The sequence below is a fragment of the Netta rufina genome (genome assembly GCF_964035555.1).
Source record: "Netta rufina genome assembly, chromosome: Z".
Lineage (NCBI taxonomy): Eukaryota > Metazoa > Chordata > Aves > Anseriformes > Anatidae > Netta > Netta rufina.
Genome location: NC_140126.1, coordinates 46,092,323 through 46,119,933, shown reverse-complemented (window position 1 = coordinate 46,119,933; position 27,611 = coordinate 46,092,323). Strand labels below are relative to the sequence as shown.

The 27,611-nt window shown below is 37.1% G+C and overlaps 1 protein-coding gene across 1 annotated transcript in view; it reads right to left on the bottom strand.

Annotated features, from left to right (window-relative positions):
• FBN2 (fibrillin 2) overlaps positions 1-27,611 on the bottom strand; it is a gene marked incomplete at both ends in the record, with an annotated part of 194,580 nt that overhangs the window by 102,061 nt on the left and 64,908 nt on the right. The window contains 8 exons of the mRNA XM_084304737.1: positions 4,950-5,072; positions 6,117-6,239; positions 7,227-7,352; positions 7,915-8,034; positions 17,152-17,289; positions 18,765-18,998; positions 19,734-19,886; positions 25,455-25,580. Of these exons, the coding sequence (XP_084160863.1) occupies positions 4,950-5,072; positions 6,117-6,239; positions 7,227-7,352; positions 7,915-8,034; positions 17,152-17,289; positions 18,765-18,998; positions 19,734-19,886; positions 25,455-25,580 (1,143 nt within the window). The remainder of the gene's footprint in view (positions 1-4,949; positions 5,073-6,116; positions 6,240-7,226; positions 7,353-7,914; positions 8,035-17,151; positions 17,290-18,764; positions 18,999-19,733; positions 19,887-25,454; positions 25,581-27,611) is intronic.

The following is a 27,611-nucleotide window of genomic DNA, read 5'->3' as shown; positions in this document are numbered from 1 at the left end:
GCCACTGCTGTGTCTGTTCATTAGTTGCCTGAGGCAACTCACCAAGCTCAAGTTCCCCGTGTCCCAAGAGTTCTGACCATGAACCTTATTGATGGACCTGTGCTGCTCCCCAAGTATAGTTTGATCAACCTTGGGCTACTAATTTCAGAATGCTGGTGTCCTGGTTCTGGCTGGGACAGACTTACTTTTCTTCCTAGCAGCTGTGTTTTGGATTTAGGGTAGCAATAATGCTAATAACATACTGATATTTTAGTTGTTGCTGAACAGTGTTCACATAGTCAAGGATTTTTCAGTTTCTCATACTGTTCTGCCAGTGGGAAGGCTGGGAGTGCACAGGAAGCTAGGAGGGGACACAACCAGGACAGCTGGCCTAGACTGGACAAAGAGATATTCCATACTATTTGGTGTCATGCTGAACAGTAAAACTGAGGGAATTGTCTGGTGACTGGTGGGAGATGCTGCTTAGGGACTGGCTGAACATCAGTCGGTGGGTGGTGAGTAATTGGATTGCGCATTGCTTTTTTTTTTTTTTTTTTGTTTATTCCTTTATCATTATTATTATTTTCCTTTCCTTTTCTGTTCTATTAAACTGTCTTTAACTGTCTTTATCTCAGCACATGAGCTTTTACCTTTGCCTTTTTTTTTTTTCTGATTCTGATTTCTTACCCCATGAATGGTAAGTGAATGGTAAGATGTAGTGCTTAGCTGCCTGCTAAGCTAAACCACAACAATCCTTTTGATGCCCTATGACATGAAGGGTTAACATAATGACAAATTTGGCCACAGTATGCTAAAAAAAAAAAAAAGTAGTTATAAGCATGATATCAGTTTAATAGCTGCTGGTCACAATTTTGAATTTTTTGCTCTTGGAGTTCTGTTTGTTCTCGGAGTTGTGTTGTGTAACACCTTACTCACTAGATGTGTTCACTGGCATGCTGTTTATCATCTTTGGGGCCTTGTTTAAGGATCTCCTTTTGTTGTGCTGCATAACACTGGTTTACAATATGATAAAATTACCAGTGGTGATATTAATCTGGTATTTGTACTCATTTGTACTCAACATGCCCCAGTAAGGGTCTTCCACATACACAAGACAAAGCAATGGATATGAAAGTCAGCTCATTTGTTAAGAAAAAAACTTCTACTAAGAAGGAAAAGGGGGAAATGGATGATGCAGGCTATCCCAAAGCAGGGCCACCATGAAAACAGGGGGAGGAAGAGTCAGATACTATAAATGAGGCCGTAAACACCCAATCCCTATCCTTAGGTGAGCTATGAGATATGCAAAAAGATTTCAGCCATTGTCCAAGAGAGCACAGTGTCACCTGGATGCTCTGATGCTGGGATAATGGGGCCAGTAGCCAGAAATTAGTGGGCAAGGAAGACAAGCAGCTGGAATCCCTCTCTATGGAAGGGGACATTGCAAAGTGACTGCAAAGAGAGGCACAATTTTTTTTTTCATGCCCTGGATCAGAGCCTAGCATTGGTTTAACTATATGCCTGTTTCTGAGCTTTCACTAGACAGTTTTCTGGAGGATAGCATTTCTAGACTCAAATTTTGTGCTGAAGCATTTCAACACCTGCAGGTGTTATCACCACTACATTTGTGGTCAGGGTCGGGTGGACCAGTGGTTGACCTATTCTTAGTGAAAGTCACTGCAACCATCCAAATGTCAGAGAAGGCCAAATCATGCAGTGCTCATAACTGACACTTTGGGGCATAGTTCTGCAAAATACCTAAACAGACTGAAATAAAACTTAGCTACTTTGCCCTAGATGGCTACAGCTGTGGGCAGAGATGTGAAATGCAGACTTAATCATAACAAAAAGTACCTCAGTAAAGAACAAACAACACTGCACAAAGCTACAGCCACAGGTCACTGCAAGTTCTGAGATGATACACATACACACAGAGCCAGCTGAGGTATCTGAGCATGAAGTTAGAAGAATAGCCAAACCTGAAATGCCTGCAAATATTACCTTGGCTCTGAGAAATTATCTAACTGTTCCTTTTCCAAACATTTGTTCTCCTTTGCTGTAATTTTTTTCCCAAACTTGTATAATATTTTGTAGTTGAGTCTGCCATACTTATTAATATTAAATAAAAAAGCACTTTGTTCTATGAATAGTTCCACTAGAATCAATGTTACTATTCATAAGTAAAATACTGCTTAAACTAAAAGTGAGAGAACTGAACTGTATACCCTTATTTATTTATTAATTTTTGATAATTGGCTGGACCATTTGTGGGATTTTTGTTAAAAGGAAACTGCAAGTAACTTACTAATTTTCAGACTATTAATACTTTTTGCATTAATATTTTTCTAGCCATCCGAGTGTCTGAAAACTATTATTATCATGTAGTATATGATAGAATAACCAGAGAATTCCTGTAGCCAACACAACATGTGTAAATATATATATATATATACACACACAGACACACACAAAATTCTGAACTACAGATTAGCTGTGAAATTCTGTTCTGAAGGTCATGTATAAGGACGTTTTTGCTAGGCACTGTTTGAGATTTCATATTTCACTTTATGCTGGGAATAATAACATCACCATCCTTTTAAAATGAATTTTCCAAATAAATCACAATTTTGCCTTGGGAATTTTGTCATATTAAGAATATTTCCTGTTGAAAATTTAAGCATTCATGGTAAACCTTAAGGATATGTCACATGTGGAACTGAACATTTTAAAATAAAAAGTTTTGTTCACAGGTGATAGCCAACTTGTGAAGCCTTTAGCTGCTAGTACTGTGGCAGCTTTAGGTAAATGGGAACACAGCAAATTGAGCACTGACTTGATTCTTTGCAGCTGTATCACTGACAAGGGTGAAGATGAGGCCAACTTGGACCACAAAAAAGTTACTGAACAGCTTGTACTCAAATCTGGTTTTGCTGCCGTGCCACTAAGCAGTGAAATTCATGTATTAAAAACAGTACACCAAGCCTTTTCTCATTGTTTTATATTTTCACTGCTTTTCTTCAAACATTTAATAAACTGGAAGAAAACAAACAACCTGGCTAGAGAAGAATCCTTGTGTTTGTTGGCTCAACCTTTTTAGTATGCTAAAATGCACAAAATTCTCATTTGTTTAAAATAACAAATGCTTGGGATTGAACTGAGAGACTGAAAAAGTGTTTTTATTAGACTACTTTTTAAGCCATTCCAAGCTTTAAACATGCATATTTAACAAACTGAATTGACGCCGGAAAGGGACAGTTAGCACAGGTACTAGATATGAAAGTTTGTACCAGATTTTACTTTCAAGAACTTCTGCCCAATTTAAAACTTTATTTGAAATGGATATTTTTAACTCAAGCTTGTAGTATCTCACATCCCTTTGTGTTGAGATAAACTCTAAATTCTGTGATGAAGCCATTTTATTTGGACTCATGCTGATAAGATGTATAAGTATCCAGCAGCAGAAATTAATTATTAATATATAATATTTATTAATAATATATAATTATTTATATATTATATATATAAATTTATATATAGATATAAATTTTATACATTATATAAAATATATTATATATTTATGTACATTATATATAAATAATTATTTATATATATTAATTATTAATATAAATATATTATGTTATATTATATTAATAACAATTGCAGAGCTAAGCCAATGGTGCTCTCTGCCTTTACTGCTCCATGAACCTGTCAAACATCTTGACAAAATTTCTTAATCTGATCTAATACCAGCTCCAATGGCAGCAGCAGCATCTAGCAAAGACAGGTGTGTACCAACTGAGAAGCTGATGCATTGTGCATCAGCTAGTGGTGCACTTTTCACTCAAGGAAGACCTTATATGCCTATAGACATATTCCCTTGCTGAAGCTTAACACCATACCTATCTACTTACTGAGCCTTGGGTCATTAATATGCCTGATTATAGATATGTTCATGAGTTAGAGAGAAGACATTTAGGAGATATAGTGAAGGTGACGTTCTGATACGTGAACAAAGGGGAAGATGGAATCTCCTGTGGATTGGCCAAAGCTGGTTTAAGAAACTTTGCAGTATCACAGTCCCTAGTGCAGGCAGACCCATCACTCTCAGAGATTTCTGTAAAATATGTAACGTTCTCCACCCTTTTTATAAGCAATCACTAGAAAATAATGGATTGAGTATGTCTTGTCCTCTACCCTTTTTTCTTCATTGGGTTGAAAATGCTCTTTTTTCCTCTGGAGAGCTCTAGCCCTGATGCTGTGGTAGAGTTCCTGATGCAGCAAGGTGGAGAATCTCTTTACTGTCAACTAAAAATTTTTGAGCAGATAAAGAGACTGCAGTTCAGATTATGTGACAAAATCTTACTCATCAGCAGACTAGAAAAGGGTATTCCTCAAGAAAAAAGAGATTACAGGAAGGCTAGAGTTGAGCTTTAATTTTAATTTATAGGAATAACAGGTAAACAAGAGGTGCTACCAGTATGATTTCACAGCTTCAAGCTTCTTGTTTTTTAATGTTAGGAATATTGGATAAATTAATGCAAGATTTCCTAAGAATCAGTAATAATGATACTTGAGTTCACACAAACTATCTATCTAGTTTTTGCCATTTCTCTTGCTAGAGCTTCTTTTTTAACAGTATAGTATGGAGAGAATAAAAATGTTTTCCAATTAAAGAAAGACATGGAAACAGGAGTGCAAAAATAACAGTGTTGCAATCAAGAGATATACCTCCTTTAGTGATTTGGAGTGGATTATGTACAACTAAGTATAAATCTGAATACGTATATGCACGCATATTAACACAAACTCATAGCAGAACAAGAGACAAAGACATCAGTTTTATTTAAGAATAAATCCTTTCTGGTTTGTTTCCATTCTATAGGTGATGTCAACATTACCTAGCAGAATGTTACATAACGCATATCTTTAATTTCACCTGATACTTTTCAATAAAGGAAAAACTCACTTACCTACACACACGCGACCATCAACCCCAACAGCCAAGCCAGGTGGACATTCACACCGAAAGGATCCTTCAGTATTTATGCAGTGACCATTCATGCATATTCCTGATGTCTGACATTCATCAATATCTACACCAGGAGGCAACACAATTCAACAATATATTAGCTGTTTTCAAGCAAGTTTACAATTAACATTTTTAGAATGTTACCTGATGGCTTTATTAATGAATGAATCATTAATATATCTTTGTTTTGTTTCTAGTAAAGTCTCACCTTGGAATCACACTAAATAATCAAAATTCCACCCGTGCCTTAAAAAGTCAGAAAAACTGTAAGGAGTGGTAAGGTATTTCAGACTCTACATTAAACAAATATTGGAATAAATTTTCTTTGTCCATCTCATGATACTGCAACTTTGCTTTAAAGCATGGTTAAGGAAACATTATTCACAGAATACCTCTATGATAGTAAAGTTTAATTTCAAAGAACATTTTAAAGGTCATCAATTTCCAAGTGAACAGTCCAGCTGCATGTGTATTAAGAAAAACACAGTTAATATAATTGGTTCAGCTTCAAAGCAGACAGCTAATGTATATGCATGATTTTGCACCTCCTGAAAATACTTCAAGTCCAAACCTATTTCTACTGGCTGTAACAGGTATCTTCCATTACTTGAAATTAAGTCAGACTCCATTCTTAAAATGTTTAATGCAATATTTCCATGACCTCATTTTAAAAAGCTTATAATTCTCTATGCCAGATGTGATGTCTTAAATGTTATGCATTCTGAATTGCCAGAATGGTGGTATGGAAAGCATACGTTGTGTTTATCAAAGTAAAATATTTTAACCTTTTTAAACTTCCCATATTGCTACTCAATTTCCCATTTCAATAAGGCTCTGCATATTTTGTTGCATTTAAGATGACTCCAAGATGTTTCAAAAGCTGATTAAACACCTGCTGTCCTATTTTGAACAATACTAAGTAATACATTTATTTCTTTCTGTAATTTTAAAACTTATATTTAGGCATCTTAAGATATCTACTATAATGAATTAGGAAGGTATGATATTAAATCCATGTGATAAGATTACCATTCTTAATGAAACAACATACAGGAAAAACTGTTTTCAATCAAGGTTGTCTTAATTAGTTACCCACAGTTCTACATACCAGTACAGTAACGCCCATTTGGAGCCAGAACAAATCCCGGTTTGCAGATGCATTTAAAACTCCCATCCTCATTTATGCACATCCCATTTAAACACATGTTTGTAGTGGTACACTCATCATGGTCTGCAAAACATTGCAAAGAAAACTGCCTATATTCTTTCATCTCCAGAAAATGACATAAAGAGCAGGAGAGATGGTAAGAAAGATTCCTTCACTTGCAGATTAAATACTCCCAGTAACTCTAATGAAGCACCTGAATAGCTTTATCTCTACAGACAAAGTAGTAAACTTTTTCCCCATTGTGACAAGCTACTTTGTGTGTTTCAGCAGATCGTACAGAAGAACAAGCTGCATCACACTTTCTTATGTGAATGACTAAAAAACTTCAATCACCTGATTGAATTAAGAGCTTGTTGCAACTGGCTGTTTATCTAAGAAGATTTTTATGACACAGTATAGCCAAAATTAAAGAGTTATTTTTTCAGCAGTGCTGAAATTTTCCTTGCCTATGGGAAAGCTATGGAGGGACTCTGTCAGGCAGTGTAGTGATAAGACAAGAGGTAATGGCTTTAAACTAAAAGAGGGTAGGTTCATGTTAGATTATAAGGAAGAAATTGTTTAAGGGTGGTGAAGCACTGCAACAGGTTGCCCAGAGAAGATGTGGATGGAAGCGTTAGAGGCCTGGCTAGATGGGGCTTTGGGAAACATGGTCAAATGGAAGGTGTCCCTGCCCATGGCGGGGAGGGGGAAGGGGAGGGAGGTTGGAATTACATGGTTTTTAAGGCCCCTTCCAGCCCAAACCATTCTGTGACTCTATGATATACGAAGCACCTGCTATGAAGCTTGTAGGAAAATGTTATTTCTGGCACTTGGCTACCTGGGTATCCTGTGGAGAAATGTAGCTTCAAAAACAAAACTTACTTCCAGTTTTCTTTGAAAACATATAGTTCCATACAATGTCTATTTCACTGCAGAGGTGGTAAGTTCACCTCAGGTCATGCCTTATTATACAAAAGGCAATTCTTAATCATCACTGTGCTACAGCACTATGAAGTACAATTTCTAGAACTGGCAAGCCAATGCCTGACACATATGAAGAAGAGATCTTACCCACACAGTTTTTTCCATCTGTAGTCAGTTCGAACCCAGCATTGCAAATACACTGGAAACTTCCATCAGTGTTTACACACCGGCCATTTTTACAAAGAACACCATTCTGGATGCACTCATCTATATCTAAGGCAAAAATAATAAAAAAAAATAATATATATATATATCATACAATCAGTTACCATAAAATAAAATTTATATAGTGACAATTATTGCTTTGAAAAATGCTGGCATTTTATTTAAATTTTATTTACTTAAGAAATAAATCCAAAAATGGTTAAGAATTCATTCACATTCCATCAGAGATATAAAAAATATCATTTTTCACACTTTTACAATAAATGCTATGTCAGCTATGCTCAACAATTACATTATAAATAACTCTATAAAACTGCCTACACATTCATCTACATCCATATACAAATACACATCTGTCGTATTAATAGTCTATTTCATGATCTTTTGTCAAATTCCCAGTTAGAATGGGCTGGCCAAGTAACAGGTATTCCAGAATAATAGAACAGTAAAATAAATGGGATAGTGGCCCAGAACTAGGATTCCAATTAATACAACATCTGTTGAGATTTACTGAAATTGCACTGGTAATTATTCTTTGAACTCCAGTAGGATCTGATAGAAGGGGTCAGAACATCTGCAACATCAGTAGACACAAAGCAAATTTTCTTACCAATACAAGCTTGCTTGGTAGGAGTCCTCTGGAAACCTGCGTGGCACTTGCAGTAATAGGAACCAGGTGTGTTGACACAGTCTCCATTAGAGCATGGGTTTGATGTGCATTCATCAACATCTGTTGGCAGTACAGGGGAACATTGGTGAATTCACCATATATAGAACATTTTTCCAAGTCTAGAAGTTTCTAAGTTAAAAAGACAGTAACTGACAAATGCTGAAACTTAAAATGTGATACAAAATAACGACTTTCCTAAGATCATAGAGCTGATTTTAGTACAACTAGATGGACATTTTCAAGAAACAAAATGTTACTGCATCATCTGTATGCATCTTAGTAGACAAAAGAAAAATAACATATTAAGATTTTGAGACACAGGATCACCTATTAAAACAACACTTTAGTCAACAGAATTTCATTTAACTGAATGACCACTAATTCTTCAGAATAAAACCAACACAGATCAAAACTGGCATTGTAAAAGCAGAGTGGATGTTGGCATCTAAAATCCCCCATTATGTCACAGGTTTATTACAGAAACATGAGGAGGGTCTGCACATCAGCAGGAGGGATTCTTAATGAGACTACAGTCTGTGCACCATATCTCAGTTGCTTATGCACCATTGCATTCTCAACCACAGTCTCTGCATTTGAGTAGTGCTGCATTTAATCTACCTCTTTTCTATAATGTACCTTACTGTCCTTTCCAAAGGTTTTTGTTATTTGGGTACAAACAAATACACTTTAACTGCTTTAAGTAACTACTCAGAAATAACTCTTGTTTGACACAAGGCTCTGAAAATTTTAATCCCTTTCAAGAACCTTTCTCAAGTTTGATCTCGAGTGGCTTTCTATGAGTCAGCTGTGACTTGGCCTGAGACAGGTATTACCAACTCTAAAAAGGCACTGATTATCCCTCCCCTTTACATTCCCTAAATCCCTCTGCAGGTTCTCAGAGGTGTTTGCTCCCTGCCCTCCCTGATCCTGGGAGCAGAACAAGTGCGGTTCTCTGGTCTTGCAGACAGGACCACTGGCTTGCAGTATCTCCTACAGCTACCGAAGGATGATCTGAGCAGCTTTTCTCTGCTACAACTAAATTCACAGGTTACTAACTGAATGATCATTTGTTTAAATCCCCCTTTCTCCATCAATAACCTTTGCTATGTGCCTTGTTTCCCCCAGCTATGCCCTCCATTTCCCCTGTACGCCTGAAATTACACACCTCTTCATCCAGGTAGGCTTTAAAGTTAATGCTGATTGGGAGGTTCTGGGTAACCATTCTATCTGGCTGTAAGCTGCTTTAGGAAACTGGCACATAGCAAAGCCACAGCTGCACTTCTTAGCAATGGTCATTTTCCCATGAATTTTGCAGTGTAAGCTATCAGAAAACCAGGGAAAACATGGGTAACTTTGCTGATCATTTTTATCACCCTTTATCAGATTTAGTTTTAAAACTCAGTTCATTACATCTTAGAAACAATGGGATCAAATGAGAGATCAAATTTAAAAGCTGACATTTTCATTTATATGCTCAACACATACTTCTTGAAAGTGTTGTACTATGAATGACTTGACTCTACAAATGGCAAAAGGTTAGTTTTGTTCTAATTAAGCCATAAACAACACCTTAAACTTCACAGGACTTAATGTGTTAACGTATACTCAGTAAAACAAATACTATCAACATACATATCAATGAGATTTGGGGCCACCCAAATCAACAATTTACTGAGTTTGTTCACAGAACTCCTGATGCCTAAATACAATCAGATTGTTTGGGGTAAACAGTTAAATGAATGAAGGCAAAGCAAATGGAAGAATCAAATACCTCCTCTCATGCATATTTAGCTCATTCACATGTGCATCGGCAGCTCATAGCACCACTCCAGTAAAACCACAAGAGTGAAGCAAGATAAAGAACAGAGAAATTCAGAGTGTTAAATACAATGAAGATAACATAAAGTGCATCAGCTTTTTACATGGCAAAAGACTTCTATGTAATTGTAGTAGCTTCCTGCCCTCATGTTTTTCTACACTGTCTAGATGTTGAGATGCTCTTCCTCCTGAGAGGGTATTTTTTGTCGGTGCTCAGCCAGTATGCAGGAGGACTGCACATAATTCCATCAGAATGAAATTGCCAGCTACCAAAAAAATGCCAAAATCTAAATCACATTTTCACACTACTGCTTTGTCAAATATCTTAATCCAAAATACTTTACAGTATATTTATCTTTCTTTTGTAGACGGGAGGATAGGGGAACTTAAAAATAATAGACACGGCAGTCCTCCATTTTGCTTAGTTTTCCTACAGAGAATGACATTTACGACTTACTTTATTACAGGCTTCAAATTGCTTTATCTGTTAAAGAAATGTTCATGCTAGCAATGCATCTCACTGTAAATTAATTTATAAATTCTACATCAGGAATGCAACATTTCTCTATAAAATAGCTGACTTGAACTGGGAAAATCCTTAAAAAGCCATGTGCATCAGATGATTTCCCTATAAAATATGCATTTTAAGATGCTCTTATTTTTATAAGCTGTTCATAAAAGAGGGAAATAGCATGTATATGTTAATATAAAGAAGTTGTTGGCTTTGAGTTTGCATTGCAAGCATGCATATCCAAGCAGTGTAAACAGGAAACATCTAAGACAGAGATATTTAACCCATTTTGTTCCATCTCCCAACATGCCTCTCTTCAATGATGAATATTTCTCTTTCACCACTTGCATCACACAACTCCTCTTTTTAGTATTTTATCTGTAATACTTGTCAGAAGAGACAGCATGGAACTCCCAAAACACCCTTAATACTTACAGTGATAAGTGTGAAGATCCATTGCAAAATTTGCAATAAGGAATTATAGTCATTTTGCAAATACAAATCTCACAGAAATGGACTTGCTGACACTTTTAAAGTATCTACCGTTTTACACAGAGATTTTATAAACAGAATGAAATAAAGGTAGTAATATCATAGCCGTCCATCAGTTTGGAATATTATGACCATCTTTCAGTGTAAGATCACTTAGGATTATTTATTGTCCTTATGCCACATCAGGCAATGTTCCATCATGACAAAAATATGATATGCATTTAGGTTAGAAGGCAGTATTTAATTGCATTATGTTTTGGTTTGACAGGGTAATTTTTAAAGAAGACTTTTCTTTAACTCTTTACAGAAATATTTAATAAATTCTGACTTCTTAATTTATTGCCTGGGGAGTAGGCAGCCTTAGTAAGGCATTGTCTTACATCTAAGGCAGTGTCTTAGACCAGTATGGAAGCAGTGTTCATTTATGTACTATTAACCCAATGACATACAGTGAAATGTAACATTCCCCAAGTATGTTCTTTCAGTAATAAGAGTATCCAAATTAGACTGAAGTAGCCCTTTAATTTAGTATGTATCAATACACACAATACACATATGCATTTAAGTTCCTGTTTAAAGTTCCAAGACAACTTTCTCTTTGATTTATGGCCACTAACATTCACAAATCAGCAGTTCAATGAGGCACTTAAGACACTCTTACTACTTATTTGTAATACAACCAGAAAGTAACAGTCAGACAAGGTCACCTGAATACAAGCAGATCCTTAAAAGGTAAGCCACTGGAGAGTTAAAATAATTTGTGATGACAGATTTGTTTCACACAGAAAAAAAAAAATAGGCAAAATGACACTTAAACTTCCTGGAAGCCATTTCTCCACCCACTCCAGCTTTCAATCTAGGACATTACTGCACGTGGCAGAGTATCAGCTCCTGTTAGAGCACCTGAAATCTTTGTTTTGATCCTAATACATCCAGAATTGATGGAGGTTTCAGACCACTGTTTCATACTGAGTTTCAGTTATGAAGTCTAAGTTCCCTTAGTCTGAAGACTAAGTTCTCTGTATGAATACTCCTTCTTTCTTTCCTTCTTTCTTTCTCTCTCTCTCTCTCTCTTTCTTTTTCTTTCTTTCTTTCTTTCTTTCTTTCTTTCTTTCTTTCTTTCTTTCTTTCTTTCTTTCTTTCTTTCTTTCTTTCTTTCTTTCTTTCCTTCTTTCTTTCTTTCCTTCTTTCCTTCTTTTTCTTTCTTTCTTTCTTTCTTTCTTTCTTTCTTTCTTTCTTTCTTTCTTTCTTTCTTTCTTTCTTTCTTTCTTTCTTTCTTTCTTTCTTTCTTTCTTTCTTTTTCTTTCTCTCTCTCTCTTTCTTTCTTTCTTTCTTTCTCTCTCTCTCTCTCTTTCTCTCTTCCTTCCTTCCTTCCTTCCTTCCTTCCTTCCTTCCTTCCTTCCTTCCTTCCTTCCTTCCTTCCTTCCTTCCTTCCTTCCTTCCTTCCTTCCCTTCCCTTCCCTTCCCTTCCCTTCCCTTCCCTTCCCTTCCCTTCCCTTCCCTTCCCTTCCCTTCCCTTCCCTTCCCTTCCCTTCCCTTCCCTTCCCTTCCCTTCCCTTCCCTTCCCTTCCCTTCCCTTCCCTTCCCTTCCCTTCCCTTCCCTTCCCTTCCCTTCCCTTCCCTTCCCTTCCCTTCCCTTCCCTTCCCTTCCCTTCCCTTCCCTTCCCTTCCTTTTTCTGGGCACATAGCTGTTTGCTAGAGAATTATATGGGTCAACAATTTTGTTTAAATGTACTGTTATATACGGAGTGGTAATTCGTGTCAAGAAGATGGTTGATATTAATAAAGAAGGGGAAGATGTGAGTGTGTGGCCATGGGGGTCGGCAAGCCCCATCGTTGATGATAACATCAGACTCCTAATGATGAGGCCATCAGGAATGTAAAAGAGTTTAGAGGGAACAAAGAAGGGTGATTCAGGAGACTCCATGCAGTCTCGGGGTTGCTTTTTCTCCAGCTCTTAAAGCATGGAAGTTTCTGGGTGTTTGCTGTTGCTGTTATATACAAAGTTGTTTGACCAATGAAAAGTTGTTCTTGAAAAGGACTGCTGTGGGGAAAAGGGTATAAGAGATGATGTTATGTCATCAATAAAGAAGTAGAAAGAAGGAATGAAAAGGAATGGGCTAGCAGAAGGGAGACCTGGACAGGAACATTGATCGCCTCACTGAGATAGGTTCGGTCAAACTCAGCAAACCGCTCAAAGAAGGTCGTACAGAAAGTCGCTGGAAATGGGCGCACTGTAGCTGGAAAAAAGCTCAAGCTGAGAGAAGCGGAGCTGTGCACATAACTGCCCCTTGCTGGGGCAATACGTCCTTAGGAACAAAGACTGTCCTGGTAACCTCACAGCTTATTCTCCTTATTAACAATCAGACAAATTCTCCTTATTAACAATCAGACAATTTATGATCCTGAAACATGAAACCAAATTGAGGTCAAGGTGTGGGACTCTGCAACTAAAAACGACAAGGTTGCAGTGGATTGCTTGGCACCTGGTGAGCAGCTTCTAAGGCCTTAAAGAGCCCTGTGGGACCACAGTCAGAAATGTGTGGTTTGCCAGACAGTGATGGAGATGTGGGTTCGTTTACTGATCCAACTGCTATGCCATGGGCCCCTCTGCTGCTACAGCCATCGAAGGCTTTTGCTGTTACGCCCCCTGGTGACCTGGACGTGCCTTTTGATCCAAGCCCTATTGTCCTTGAAAAGGAGATGGATATGCTTTTCTTTGATGCGGGAAGAACGGGATACATAAGGTCCAAAGGCCGAGTTGCTTGGCATCTTAAAGCAAGACATACTGTTCAAAAGGAATGGAAAATGGAGACTTGTTTGTAATCAAGAAAAGGAATGGAAAATGGAGACTGTTAAGTCATGGAACTTAAAGGATTGTTTGTTACCTTTCCTGATTGCATATATATATAGGTGTACTTGGGTTTAATATGTAAAAGCAATGTTCTGTATATTTAGAAAGTTTGATGTTCATGTGTGTGTGTGTAGGTAGAGCATAGATTCCCTGTGCACCCAGCGCTGTTTACTTGCCTTTTATAAATATTCTTTTATAAATATTACTAAATTCAGATTGAGTTGAGACTTCATTTATAACAGTACCTATCACTCTAGTCCCACATTTTTCAAGAATTCTAAACTCAAATTCAAAATCTGATACAGCTTGCCGCAAGCTGGAGTGGAAGGTGAATGGCATGCTAGTGGCCTACAGAGTGACCCTATAGAAGAGAAAGGGACAGAATGCCAGCCAGCTACTAAGAACACACTATATGTTTCTGTCAATCATTGTCATCACTTAGACAGTTATATCTGATAGGTCTTTTAAACCACAGATGTTTTTTTCCTGTATGATTTCCTGTATGATTCCTGTATGATTTTTTTTCTATAAGAATTGAAAAAAAATGTTTAAATTAAACATAACTTTACTTGCTGCAACCTACTTATCAAGTGGCACAAAGATAAAGCAAATAAAGTATTTCACAATAAACCCAAGCACAGGGTTTAAATCCTATTTTGGACTAAAACCAAAAGCCACTCCCAAATGGCATGCATAAATGAATAGCTAGTTGTTTGGGCTGGGAAGCCAAAAGGGCACTAAAGACAATGTATCACTCACTTCTTTTGTGCCAGTGGTTTCAGAAACTGGCATTCACTAAAAACACAGGTGTAAAGGGACATGAAAGCTCAGATTATGCCTTTGGTTATCTACCTAGCTACATTTTCCTACAAATTGCCTCTGGTGTTTTGAGTGTTAATCTTACTATCTCAAGATTTGCTTTGGTTCTTTGTTTCCTAGGCTGTTAACTTACATATACCACATTATCAATACATGCATTTGATTAATAGTCATACGGATTTAATGCTATCAAAACATATTAAATGAGCAACACTGAAGTACAAGTTATTTTCTGTGCTTTTCTAAGTAATAAAGGGCTTTGAGTTTAACAGCATTAAAATATATGCCAGAGTGAATTATTACTTAATCACTATATGCCACATGTCACCTTTACGTTCTCTGCTAATATGAAGCACAAAGTAGCTCAGTCAAATTTGTCTTGCGGAGAGGAGAGGATTTTAAAAGACACATGATATTGTGCCTTTCCATGGTATGTAGGCTCGGTTTTTAGAGCTATGTTTCTCTTGCTCCTTTTGTGTATTTCTTTATGCAGAGTAGTTTGTTACAAGCATGAATAAGCATTTATCATAATTGTGTTCTACCATAATGTTAATTGTCACTGTTTTTTAATGATTTGAATACAAGATGGTTGCCTCAGAAATATAATTTAGAAATGCCTTTCACTTTGTTCCATTGCAAGCTTTACAACAAACACAGACTCAGATTTTTACCATTATTTATCTTTACTTCTTCATTTAAAGTTAAAAAGCAAAAATAATAAAAATGTAATAAACATATATTGTGTTACCAGCTACATAAGAAAAATCTGTGTGCTTCACTAAGATTTTCAACTTGTCCCCCAGATAACACAGAATATGAACACAAGTTGTAAACTAGATTTCATGAAGAATAACTCGATGAAACTTTGTTAGGAAAGAGACTAAACTAGCTAGATTCCCAAGATTTTATTTCACACACATTAGTTCAGTATGCCAGCTTTCAGAAGATGATTAGAACATTTTAAGACTGTTTTCTACGAGTCAAGATTCACCACAGTTAGGAGATACTGATGTTACTGATGCAAAATGTAATGCTGTTATCAAAAGTGCAAGGACTCTGCATACATTGTAAAAGCACATCAATGCAATATAGATGTATGGTAAGACTCCATTCCTCACTTACAGTGCACTCATACTTCCTAAGGCAAGAAGGATGTGGCAAGAGAATAAATCTCTTAAATTTCCCAGCCAGAGATCAGAGGACTAGATTTTTTTTTTTTTCCTAAGGATAAAAAGCTGGTAAAGTTGGGTTTTCTATACATATTACAGAGGACAACTTGGAAGAGGAACTTTAACACTCCTCAAGTACACAGAAGTGCAGAGAGAAAGGTACTAACCTGCTTTTCTTACAACCCTGAGGATAACACAAGAAATAATGAGCTGGCATTTTTTGTCAAATTGTGTTTAAACTAGATTAGAAGCTCTGAAAGCTTTCTGGACATATGACAAGTGGGGAAGTGGTGGCACCTCCACACCTGATGGTTTTTTACAAGTTGTACAGACAGTTCCCAGAAACATTGTAGTTATAACTGGTCTCTTGGGTGCAAGGGGACAGACTAAGGGGACCTGCAAACTGTCAAGGGCACTGTACCAAGTTGATGTGAGAAGGAAAAACAGAGACATTAGATACAGTAACAAACAGACACCAGAGGAAAAGTACTAATCAACAGTTGTCCCATTTCACTTCTCCAGAAGGCAGGGTGCCAACCAAGGTTGGTCCTCGTACTCAGTTTGGAATTCAGGGGAAATGGAAAAATGTGCAACAGCACGAAGTTGCAGTGGTTCCCAGCTTTTGCTTGACAACCTTGGTTACAAGATCTTTTTAAGGACTCAATTTCTGTGATTCTTTTTTCTCTATTTTCCCCTAATCCACAGGCACATTAGAAATTAGTTCTAAAAGCACTGTTTCAGAGAGAAAAAAACTACAGGTAACAAGCTCTTACATAATATTTTTAATTCACAAATCTCAAATCTCTTTATAAAAAGAATCAATAAGCCAATTTAACCAGCAAGAGAACCGGAGCTTTACACTTAGGCCCTTAGGATCCTTTTATCCTACATTTACAGGGGTCTTGTCCACAAAACTTCCCAAGAACACCTGATAATTCTTTGGCACTGGAAGACTAATGTTTACAGTACTGAATAGAAGTGCAGAACCCCAACTTTTGTGCTTTTTATAGGAAGTTAGCATTCAGTATTTTATGAAATACAACTATAATCAAAATTTAATCATCCATTCTACTTATGTTTTAATATCTTTAAAAACATAAATTCTGCCCTTAGTTATCTTGCCTATAATTGAACATTAACTCCTCTAGGAAAAAAAAAAAAAAAAGCTACATGAGCATAACAAAAGAATAAATAAGAACAAACGGAACTTAACTTACTCGATGTGAACAGAAAAATGTACAATACCTATCTTGTAGATTAATACTCCATACTCATAATTTTGATTCAAGATTTTTTTAGGAAGCAGATTACTCTCAGAAAGACTATAAGTTCTTCAAGTGTAAATAATAACATAGTCCTTGCATTCTCTTTCACAAGAGCAGTATTATTATAATAAAAAATAAATACGTATGTGAAAGAAAGATAAAATGTTTGGTATTTTTGGAAAAAAAAAAAAAAAAAGTAAACCTGAAAAATGTTAGTATTTTAAAAATTAACAATGGATGTTCACTTACCAATACAATCCCCATTTGCATCCTGTTTATAGCCCATGTTGCACTCACATCGGTAACTAGAAATGGTTGGTATACAACGTCCATTTAAACAAAGGTTGGGATGGTGTTTACAGATGTCTATTGTCTGATTGAGTATTGCTAGTACAAAAAAAAAAAAAAAAAAAAAAGAGAACACAAGACAGATATTCATACTTTCAAATACAAGTAAACTTTAGGTATGTGTGACTTCACCTTGTGCTTACAGCAAGGCAGTGTTTCTGCAGAGTGGGTAAGTTTTAGATTTGGCAAAGTAAGGAAAGAGAACAGTTTATTTTAAATGTTGGTGATTTTTTTGAGAATAGTTAGAAATTTGGAGTCTTATTAGCGCTGACTGAGCCAGATCGGCTGGCACAGCACAAGTGAAAAATTCAAACATCTGTGGTAAAGTGGGAAGCAAATGTGTTAGATATATATTAGCAGTACATAAACTGACATACAGGTAATACATCGTAGCTGAACATAAAGCTCTTTCTTGTTGGGCTACTGTCATAAATACCAAACTTAAAAGTGCCAAAGGCAGGAAGATCAATAAAAATCTTTAAAGTCTTGACTTCTTCACCCTTCTGAGAGGGTGGTCAGGCACCATAACAGGCTCCCCACGGAAGAGGTCATGGCACTGAGCTGGACAAAGTTCAATAAGCGCTTGGACAAAGATCTCAGACACAGAGTCTGATTTTAGGGTGTTCTTATGTGGAGCCAGGATTTGGACTTGATGATCCTAAGGGGTCTGTTCCAATTTAGGATATTCAATGATTCTTTATTAACTTTTTTCTCTATAGTTAGCCGTAGCTACTGTGTAATCACTTAAAAGAATTCCAAAATAATTTGCTGAGACTAGTTCTCTGAAAAACATCAGTCACCACAGTTGTGCAAGGTGGAGAGGAAAAGTGAATTAAAGGAAGTAAGAGATAATAAAAAATAAATAATAAAAATGGACCAAAGCACACAAATATGATGCATATACACATATACACCTTCCCCATTTAAAAAATTGCACACACATGGTGACAGAATACAGATAGAATTTTTAGTCTCCTGTGCTAGTCTGTCCAAGTCTTGCAAGTAAGTGTAAAGTATATACTGGGAAACTTCTCCTGGTAAGAAATTCTCTGCTATAGAACCAACAGGTAGTAAGATTAATCATGTGAATGAAATGAAGACATACAGTAAGTTAGGAAGGGTACGCTATTAAGAGTCCAAGTCGGAAAATGAATAGGTAGACTGGCCTTTGACTAATAAGGGAAAGCAACAAAAACACACACAGCAGTAGGGAGAGATATTAAATTAAAAAAAAAAAATCTTTTCATTATACTTAATTGTTGATACTAAAGCTACATGCTTGAGGACTCTATAACAGAAATGAAGAAAAAAATCCATTCATCTGAACTCCTGCTAAAAAAGGTACTCCCAAAGTCTGATGTATCAGCCAAAGTCTCCTATATGCATTTATATGCAAAGGCATGTTAGAACATGTGTTAAGAATGCAGTATCATTTTCAGAATAAAAACAAAGCAGAAAAAAAAAATAGAAGGAATCAAAAGAGATTAACAAGTCATAACAATGCCAATACTTACTTAACCCTGTAATTATTGGGCCATTTCCAGTGGGACTCTGACCACCTGTCCCTACCCCTGCTCCACCTACACTTGGGGAGAAACCGTTGCTTCCAGGAATGGGAATGAATCCTGCTCCTCCCGGGCCATAGCCATTGCCATTACCACCGGGAAGGAATCCGTTTCCTCCTGTGCCACCACCCCTGGAACCACCTCCAGCAGAAGTGCCATCCACACAAAGTCTGCGGTGTTCATCTATTGAACAGGAACAGAAAAAGAAGCATGAAGTAAATCAACCCTTCAAAGCCAGCTTCTAAGGAAGATAAAGATCTTTGCATGCTGCAAAAAACAGAACATTGGTTCTTCATTTCTTTCATGTTAAGCATTCCCTCTCCCACTCCTAATCTCAAGAGGGATTCCACAATTGTGATGGGTATTATTTAAGGAAGGACACTAAGAATAATAAAAGGGAGTATTTTAATTTACAGCTATATGTCAAAACCATTTGTGTTTCCAACAGCATTAACTCCCTGATTTCTCAGAAATCTTGATACAAATAAACTGAAAACACATTTCACATGGGATGTGGAATAGCACTCTGTGAGCACAGTTGAAAGAATAAATGAAATGCTGATCATTTCTAGTTCAAAGTAACATGAAATTTAATGGAAAGGGAGAGCAGCTGTTCCTTTAAATCGAAATGAACTATGGACCTTCAGAGTCATTTCCTCTTCGAGATTTACCACAAAATCTTCCCCATTTCCCAAGAAATGCTTCCAATGTCAACAAAAGGACGTTAAAGAAACTAGTCCCAAACAATAATGGACCAGAAAAAAAATGGTTCACAGATGGAAACATCAGTATTAAAAACACTAGAACAAATAACAATCTAAATCTTGACTTTCTTTCTCCTTTTAACCTACATTTTAAAGTTTTTTTTTTCTTTTAAAAAAAAAATAATAAAAACAAAATAAACACAAAGCCACTCACCAGATCCTCTAACAGGACACATCTCTGGAACAGATCCAATAGCCCAGCACCGGCCAGATTCACAGCAGCACTGCATTTTGGTGAACCTACCAGGAAGTTCTTGTGCACAGCGCCCATTCACTAAGCTGGAGAAACATGTACTTGCCCTCTGATCTGAAATTTAATTTAGAAAGAAAACCAAAAATAGTAACACGAACTTTCAAAATTACTTTCCCTTATTCAGTTCATGTAAGTACTAAAACATTTTAAGAGCTGTATTTAAAAATCAAATTTATGTATTTAAAAATCAAAACACACTAAACAATTACCCGAGGTGATTAGCACCAATCCATTCCACATTTGGTTTACTGCAAGGTTACATACATTCATTGACATGAGTCTTGCATTAATCCAACATCTACTTATCAAACTCATCTTTTCTTCCAGTCTTGACAAGCTCTCAACTTCTTTCACAGACTACTTTGTGGAATAGACTAGGCATGTTTTCTCTAGTGGCTTTGTCAACAACCACTACAGAAATATTGAAAAGAATAAAAATCCCATAAATACTACTCAAATTATTTCAGACTGTGTTCAATGAGTATGTAGAAGAAAGAATAGAGCCACTTCAAAATCTGCCCAACTATTGAATCTCCTGAACATGGGAGAAAATGGCCTTGACCAATTGTCCGTTCTCCTTTACTTGCCTTTCTCCTTCTCTTCTTCTGGACAGGACAAGAAGCTATAGCAACAAATTGGAACACAGGAGGTTCCTCCTGATCATCAGAAAATGTTTTTACTGTGCAGGTGACAATACACTGGCACAGGTTGCCCAGAGAGGCTGTGGAGATCTTCAAAAGCTGCCTGCACATGGTCCTGGACACACTGCTCTAGGTGCTTAAGCAGGAGGGTTGGACCAGATGGCCTCCAGAGGTCCCTTCCCACCTCAACCATTCTGTGATTCTTACTGTAGTCTCAATCACATCTGTGCTTAACCACTACGGATAGTGCCTCCTAACAGCATCACTAACATTCAGCTTGTATAAGAACAAGGCTAAGCCAACCATATATAAGGAAGAAATTCTTTAATCTGTGGCACTGGAACAGGTTGCCCAGGGAAGCTGTGGATGCCTCATCCCAGGAAGTGTTCAAGGCCAGGTTGGATGCAGCAACCTTGGGGGTTGGAATTAGGTGATCTTTAAGGTCCCTTCCAACCCAAAACCATTCTACGATTCTATTAACAATTTAAAAATATATATCAAAAAATAAATAATCAGCAGCTAAATACTGTATGTCACAGCCTCCTATGCTAACAAACAATCAAAAATGGGAGAAAAATGAACATTGCAATGTGGTCAGATTAAAAAAAATAGTGCATTCATTTGCATGTGCTAAACAAGACTTGAAGAAAATCATGTTAGTTGCTGGACTATGACAAATTGCTGCTAATTTATTTGAAGGAACACTGGATAGATCAATGTTGTTATCTTTTGCTCACAATATAGCTTCAATATAACCCAGGATGGCTACGGTAGATTCCAGAATTAGACACTGGAAAAGACAAACTGAGTCTGTTTTTCTTTCTTAACTTCAAAAAACTACAGACTTTGAACAGCTTAACAGAATCAACTAGGTATAAAAGCCAGATATATATAGTTATATAAATTATATGTGTATTTAACTGTACACAAGTTTTAAAAAGAAGACAACAAAACAACCAAACTCAAGAAACTATTTTCTGCAAAATTTCTATCAGTGTAGCCTCATGCTAGTCATTATGCTCTTTAAAAAAATAAAAAAGACTGAACAGAACCTTTTCCCATGAGTCGTTTCAGTGAAATTAACATCTGAAGATAAAAAACATGCAAGAGGAACAAACGTAAGCTGTTCGTTTTTAACCAAGTCTTTTCTAAGATTAACACAAGCAGTAAAACAACACAAGATGCATGAGGCAGAAGAAATATGACCCTGAAATATGACCTAAATCTACATAAAATATAGACAAACAATGACTAAGGTCAAAAACACAAATCTTAAGGACTAGTATTTTTGAAATCACAGGCCCCTCTCCATAAGCTAAGTTTAAGATGTTCGGCTTTAAAAAATAAAAAGCCAAAATATTTCACAGAAATACAATCTTGAGTATGAAGTAAAGAGCCTGCAACTGTAAAATATGTGTGGCAGAAGGTCTGGGGCATGTGAAGACACCAAAAATTCCATTTCTAGCTTCTTCTTTCAGCAAGTTTAATAGCTATTCATTCACATACTTTTAACCATAACACATTATGACGCTCTAGTATTAGAAGGTCATAGAGATGCCACAGTGCTCAATGTGGCTGCTGGAACAGCACTCAGCTTCGTCAGTACAGTACCCATCCCAACCTCACATAAGGCAGGTCCACAGTCCCTCTCCAGTATCTACAAGCTTCTTTCACTCCAGATGCCTTCTCCAAAGACATAGCTGGAGCAAAAACATTACCCATCTTCTGAACATATAAGTGACTATGTGGCAGACTGGTCCCGGGGCTTAGCTCAAATCATATCCTCAGCATATTAACAAAGCACTTGAGATCTAAATTCTGCTGAGCTAACAGGAAAGATGGCTGATACAAAGGATACAAAGCAATACAAATAGAAGCTACATAGGAAAAAATGAAAAGCCCACTGTGAAAAAACGGAGACAATGTAACTGCAACCTCCATAAATTGATTTTACCATTTCTTTTTCCCTTGGTGTAGATATATCTGATTAAAAAAAAAAAAAAAAAAAAAAAGGCCATCCAGTCTCCTAAAAATCTAACTCTAGCATAGCATTTTCAGTGTTAGTATGAGATTTAGTAAGTGCTTTAAGTGTCTAACATTATCCACAGAGACAGTAAAACAATTAACATGATTACCCAATCATTTTCACAGCTAAAATAGGATTTGGTATATAGGATAAGATAGACATTGTTAGAGACATTGTTATATAGGATAAGACAGCTAAGATAGAATTTGTTGCTACACCTCTTTTCTTGAATTAAAGTTCAGATTATATTAAGCCAGAAATAATTTTGAGCACTTTTATCTCCCTTTGAATATTTCTTCAACTATAATTAGTTTCAATTGGAAGAACCATGTCTGTGCTAAAGGTAGACTGAATGTGTTACTATATTTTAAGTATTACCATGTGAAAATTAAACAAAAATATATTTAAATAGATATGTACATATTATATATCCTAGTTCTTTCAATTATACATCCTAGGTCTTTCATTGTCACACCTCTGAACACTAACTGGGATAAAAGCTCTATTAATTTGGAAAGACATGGTATGAATTAAAATAACTGTGTACATCCTGATATTTTGGTGATAAGTAAATATTTATCTTAAACCGAGAGAAACAAAAAAGTATGTATTTGTAATGATTACATTCTTTACTTTTCTCCTAAGCACTATTTTTTCTAATACTGTAATCCTTGAGAACACAAGAACATCCAGACAAAAGTTAATTTAAGGGAAAGACTGTAACATAAAGGCCTGTTTTAGCAGATTAGGGCAAACAGCTTTGTGTGCAATTGGTTTTGGGAGCTGACTTTCAAAAATGAATTGTAAAAACATGCTAAAATCCATCAGAATTTTGATCATCCTGGAAATCATAGGCTGTCACGATTCCTGAGACCAGACACAATGTATTTAAAGCTTGGAACTCCCCAGATGAACCTGGTAATAACAAAAGACTACGCTGTGCAAAAAATTATTAATGTAAAATCTCCTGCAGGCCTTGTGTTTCTGCTGGCATACGCCAAGTATCTGTACTCTGGAACTCCCTTCAGAATTTCCATCCCTTTCCCGACATGAGATCAAAGTGCTATGAGATTTCTGAAATAAGAAAACCCACTTGAGAGCTAGAAATGACACTATTGTCATAATCAGCATTTTCAGTTAATTCATCTGTACGGTTTATACCATATATTCGGCATATCTGCAGCTGTACAAAAGAAAGCTAATGAGAAGATCTATGATTAGGTTTCCCCAGGGCGAGGCTCATCCCCTGCACTCCAGGTGTCCTGACCCCTGCTATTTCCCCAAATGCGGGAAACTCAACTGCATAATTTGTGGTAGTGGGGGACTCTGTTTGCACTTTCTCTTGTTTTTTCAGGGCTCAGTGCTAGGGCTAGTACTCTTTAATATCTTTATGATCTGGATGAGGGAATCAAGTGCACCCTCAGTAAGTTCACAGATGACACCAAGTTAGGCGCTTGTTGTCAATCTTCTCGAGGGTAGGAAGGCTCTGCAGAACGATCTGGATAGGCTGGACCAATGGGCTGAGGTCTACTGCAGGAAGTTCAACAAGGCCAAGTGCTGGGTCCTGCACCTGGCGCACAATAACCCCAAGCAGAACTACAGGCTGGGAGATGAGTGGCTGGGAAGCTGCCAGGCAGAGAAGGACCTGGGAGCATTGGTTGATAGTTGGCTGAACATGAGCCAGCAGTGTGCTCAGGTGGCCAAGAAGGCCAACAGCATCCTGGCTTGCATAAGAAGCAGTGTGGTCAGCAGGGCTAGGGAAGTGATTGTCCCCCTGTACTCAGCTCTGGTGAGGCCACACCTTGAGTACTGTGTTCAGTTTTGGGCCCCTCACTACAAGAAGGACATCGAGGTGCACGAAAGAGTCCAGGGAAGGGCAACAAAGCTGGTGAGGGCTCTGGAGAACAAGTCCTATGAGGAGAGGCTGAGGGAGCTGGGCTTGTTCAGCCTGGAGAAAAGGAGGCTCAGGGGCAACCTTATTTCTCTTTACAGATACCTTAAAGGAAGCTGTAGCGAGGTGGGGGTTGGTCTGTTCTCCCATGTGCATGGTGACAGGATGAGGGGGAATGGGCTAAAGTTGCACCAGGGGAGGTTTAGGTTGGATATTAGGAAGAACTTCTTTACTGAAAGGGTTGTTAGGCATTGGAATGGGCTGCCCAGGGAAGTGGTTGAGTCACCATCTCTGGAGGTCTTTAAAAGACGTTTAGATGTTGAACTTAGTGATATGGTTTAGTGGGGACTGTTAGTGTTAGGTCAGAGGTTGGACTCGATGATCTTGAGGTCTCTTCCAACATAGAAATTCTGTGATTCTGTGATATATAACTTTAATAATAATAATAATAATAACAACAATATAGCAACAGTTTTTAAATAAATTACCATTTAAACCATTCAACCTACTGAAACTTAATATTTGGTTTGTTATATTACCTGTTATGGCCAAATTAGTGGCAACTCAGCATAGTTTAATGCCTCATAGTGACTTTTAAAGGCTAAATTAACCTATGTCAGATGGAACTTGAAATACCAAGTTTGTTTGGTATTAAAATAAATGTTTGCACCTTTAGAATTGAAGTAAGCTTAACCTTTGGTTTCATTAGATACAGATTTACGAAGAAATACAATTAACATTTCTTACGTTTTCCAACAGAGAGATATTCATTCCTTTTTTTTCCCCTAAAAAAAAATCCAGATCTCTGGCAGGAGTTCTCAGCCTACTGCACAGCTGACATTGAGAGGTCTACAATCTAGATAAAGATTGTTGTACTGGCAACCATGAGAGGAAAAAGATGTTAGGAATTTTAAGTTGTTGGATCAGAGTGATACTAGTGAGTTTTCTAGTGAGTAAGGTCCTGTCCCAGCCATCTAGCATTCTCCCCTAGAAGTCCTGCTGCTGTGTATAAATTGCCTTCATAACCTTAAGAGCTCTTCAAGCCTACAGGATGGAACACCTACCTATACAGCGGGAGCCATCCATAGATGTGACATATCCCCGGGGACAGATGCAGAAATAACTTCCCACCGTGTTAGAACATTCGCCACCTTCACAGATTCCTGGGATGATGTTGCATTCATCAATATCTATTCAAAAAGGAAAATACAGAAGATGATGAGCAAAACATTTGCACATATTGTTGTAAAAGAGAAGGAAAAATAACTTCTCTGAAGTGAAATTGTTATTTAGCTCAGATTTAATAATATGCTGCTAGTTGCAAGCTGCTGTGAAGAGTGCCTTTGCAAATTGTTTTGTTTGCCATCTAATGCAGACTTTCCTTACAGGTTCAAAGTATGCACCACTTCAAGTCCCAGAGAGGTCGACTGAGACTTCCACTAAATGACACACACTGAGTGCCATCTCTAGGAAAAATCCAGCAGCTACAAGACAACACAAAAACACACACCCAGCTTCTGAGCTGAACGAATGAAGATGATACAGCAGCCAAGCATGACAGCTCTGGGCTTCTGTGACCACGAAGATATTCCTCATCAGATCTAACAGTTTCTCATCAGATCTAACAGTTTTCTGGCCTTCTTCTAGTACTTCAGCTATAAAGAAGAATTTTGGCTAGGTCTTCAGAAGTATAGACCAAACATTGCGTTTTCATTTTTTTTTTTTCAGATATTTTTAATCTATCCAAACATTTCTGTTAACTAAAAACAGCAGTCTCATCTAAACACTGAAAAATTGCACATGTAAATACATGGAAGTTGAGATGTCATCAAGCTGATGAATGAGCTACTGCAAATAACTAAGGGCTCTAGGGCACTCAGCACCAGGACTAAGAGGATAGAGGTGTGTCCCAGCGCAAAGCAAAAGAAGGTGCTAAGGCAATGAGAAACAACAGAGGAAGCAATCTGACTGTACTCTTAGAGAAAGTGAAGCACAGCAAAGCAAACTGGGATGGAAGAAATACAAGTGAGGAAAACAGCATGATGGTAAGGACTGTCATGACCATTGACAAATGGTCATGAGCTGTTGTAAGTAACCAATTCATTCTGCAACTGTGACAATCTTTAGGTATTGGAATATTTTTAGGGCCTGTTTAGCAACCTGATTTTGGCTTTAAGTGACATCTGTCCATTAGCATTCCAAGTGGCTTTCAGAAAATGTGAAGTGTGGCCCTGGTTTAACACAGGAGGCTTCTGTGAAAATGCAGGAAGGAAAGGCCAACTTTCTAACTAGCTTCAGATGAGTTATGGTTTCCAGTTGAATGATAAGGTACCACAGATTTTGATTGGCTTAATACCAAGAGTAGTAATTGATACAAGGCTTAACTTGTTTGTAAACTTCTGGTGCAGTATTGATTTAAGACTTTCATACTGTGAAACAGAGTTAAATCAATATATAAAAAGATCAGACTCCTAAACCCAGACTGTCTCATGTCAAATAATTCTCGAGAATCATCAGAAACAGCAAATGGCAGTTTGATGGCACTGATTCTTCACATTCTCAGCAAGAAGTCTTGGCACTTTTATAAAGATCATCATTTCCCCCGACACTGCCACTCTGGAAATTGCCTTGAGATTAATGACAACTTGAGGAAGAAACTTTATCCACTGTTATTTCTTAGGATGCTTTTATGCGATGAACACTGTGCCTCCTCCCCCACTACATTCTCCACACTGAAAATTCAAAGAAAACAAAGTGTGCCAAAAAGATCTGGTATGCACAGGTTCTATATTAAAAAGGTAATTCCCCACTGTGGGAAGTTCCACACATAAAGAACTTTATTTAGATATGAATCTACAGTAGACAATCAAGTACTGCAAAGGAAAATTAAGTTTTGCACATGAATACTAAGAATGTGAGAACTGTTCTTTGTAAAGGTGAACAAAGCACCCTACCTGACCCTAGTGACATGTCTTTTTGAGTGTCACTGTAGAAAAGACAATTTTCTACACAAGTAATATTGCTTCAAACTACTTTAATCCACACATATAAGCATCTTGTGACCCCTTATTGTTTGTTTCACACTGTGAAGAATAATCAAAAGAAGCATGAATTTTGTCTTTTTAACAATGCTATTTAAGCATTTCAGAGGACACAAAAAGTTTAAATTTTACTTCAAAATAGTTATGAAATGATAACAACTATTCCCCATATCTGAGACA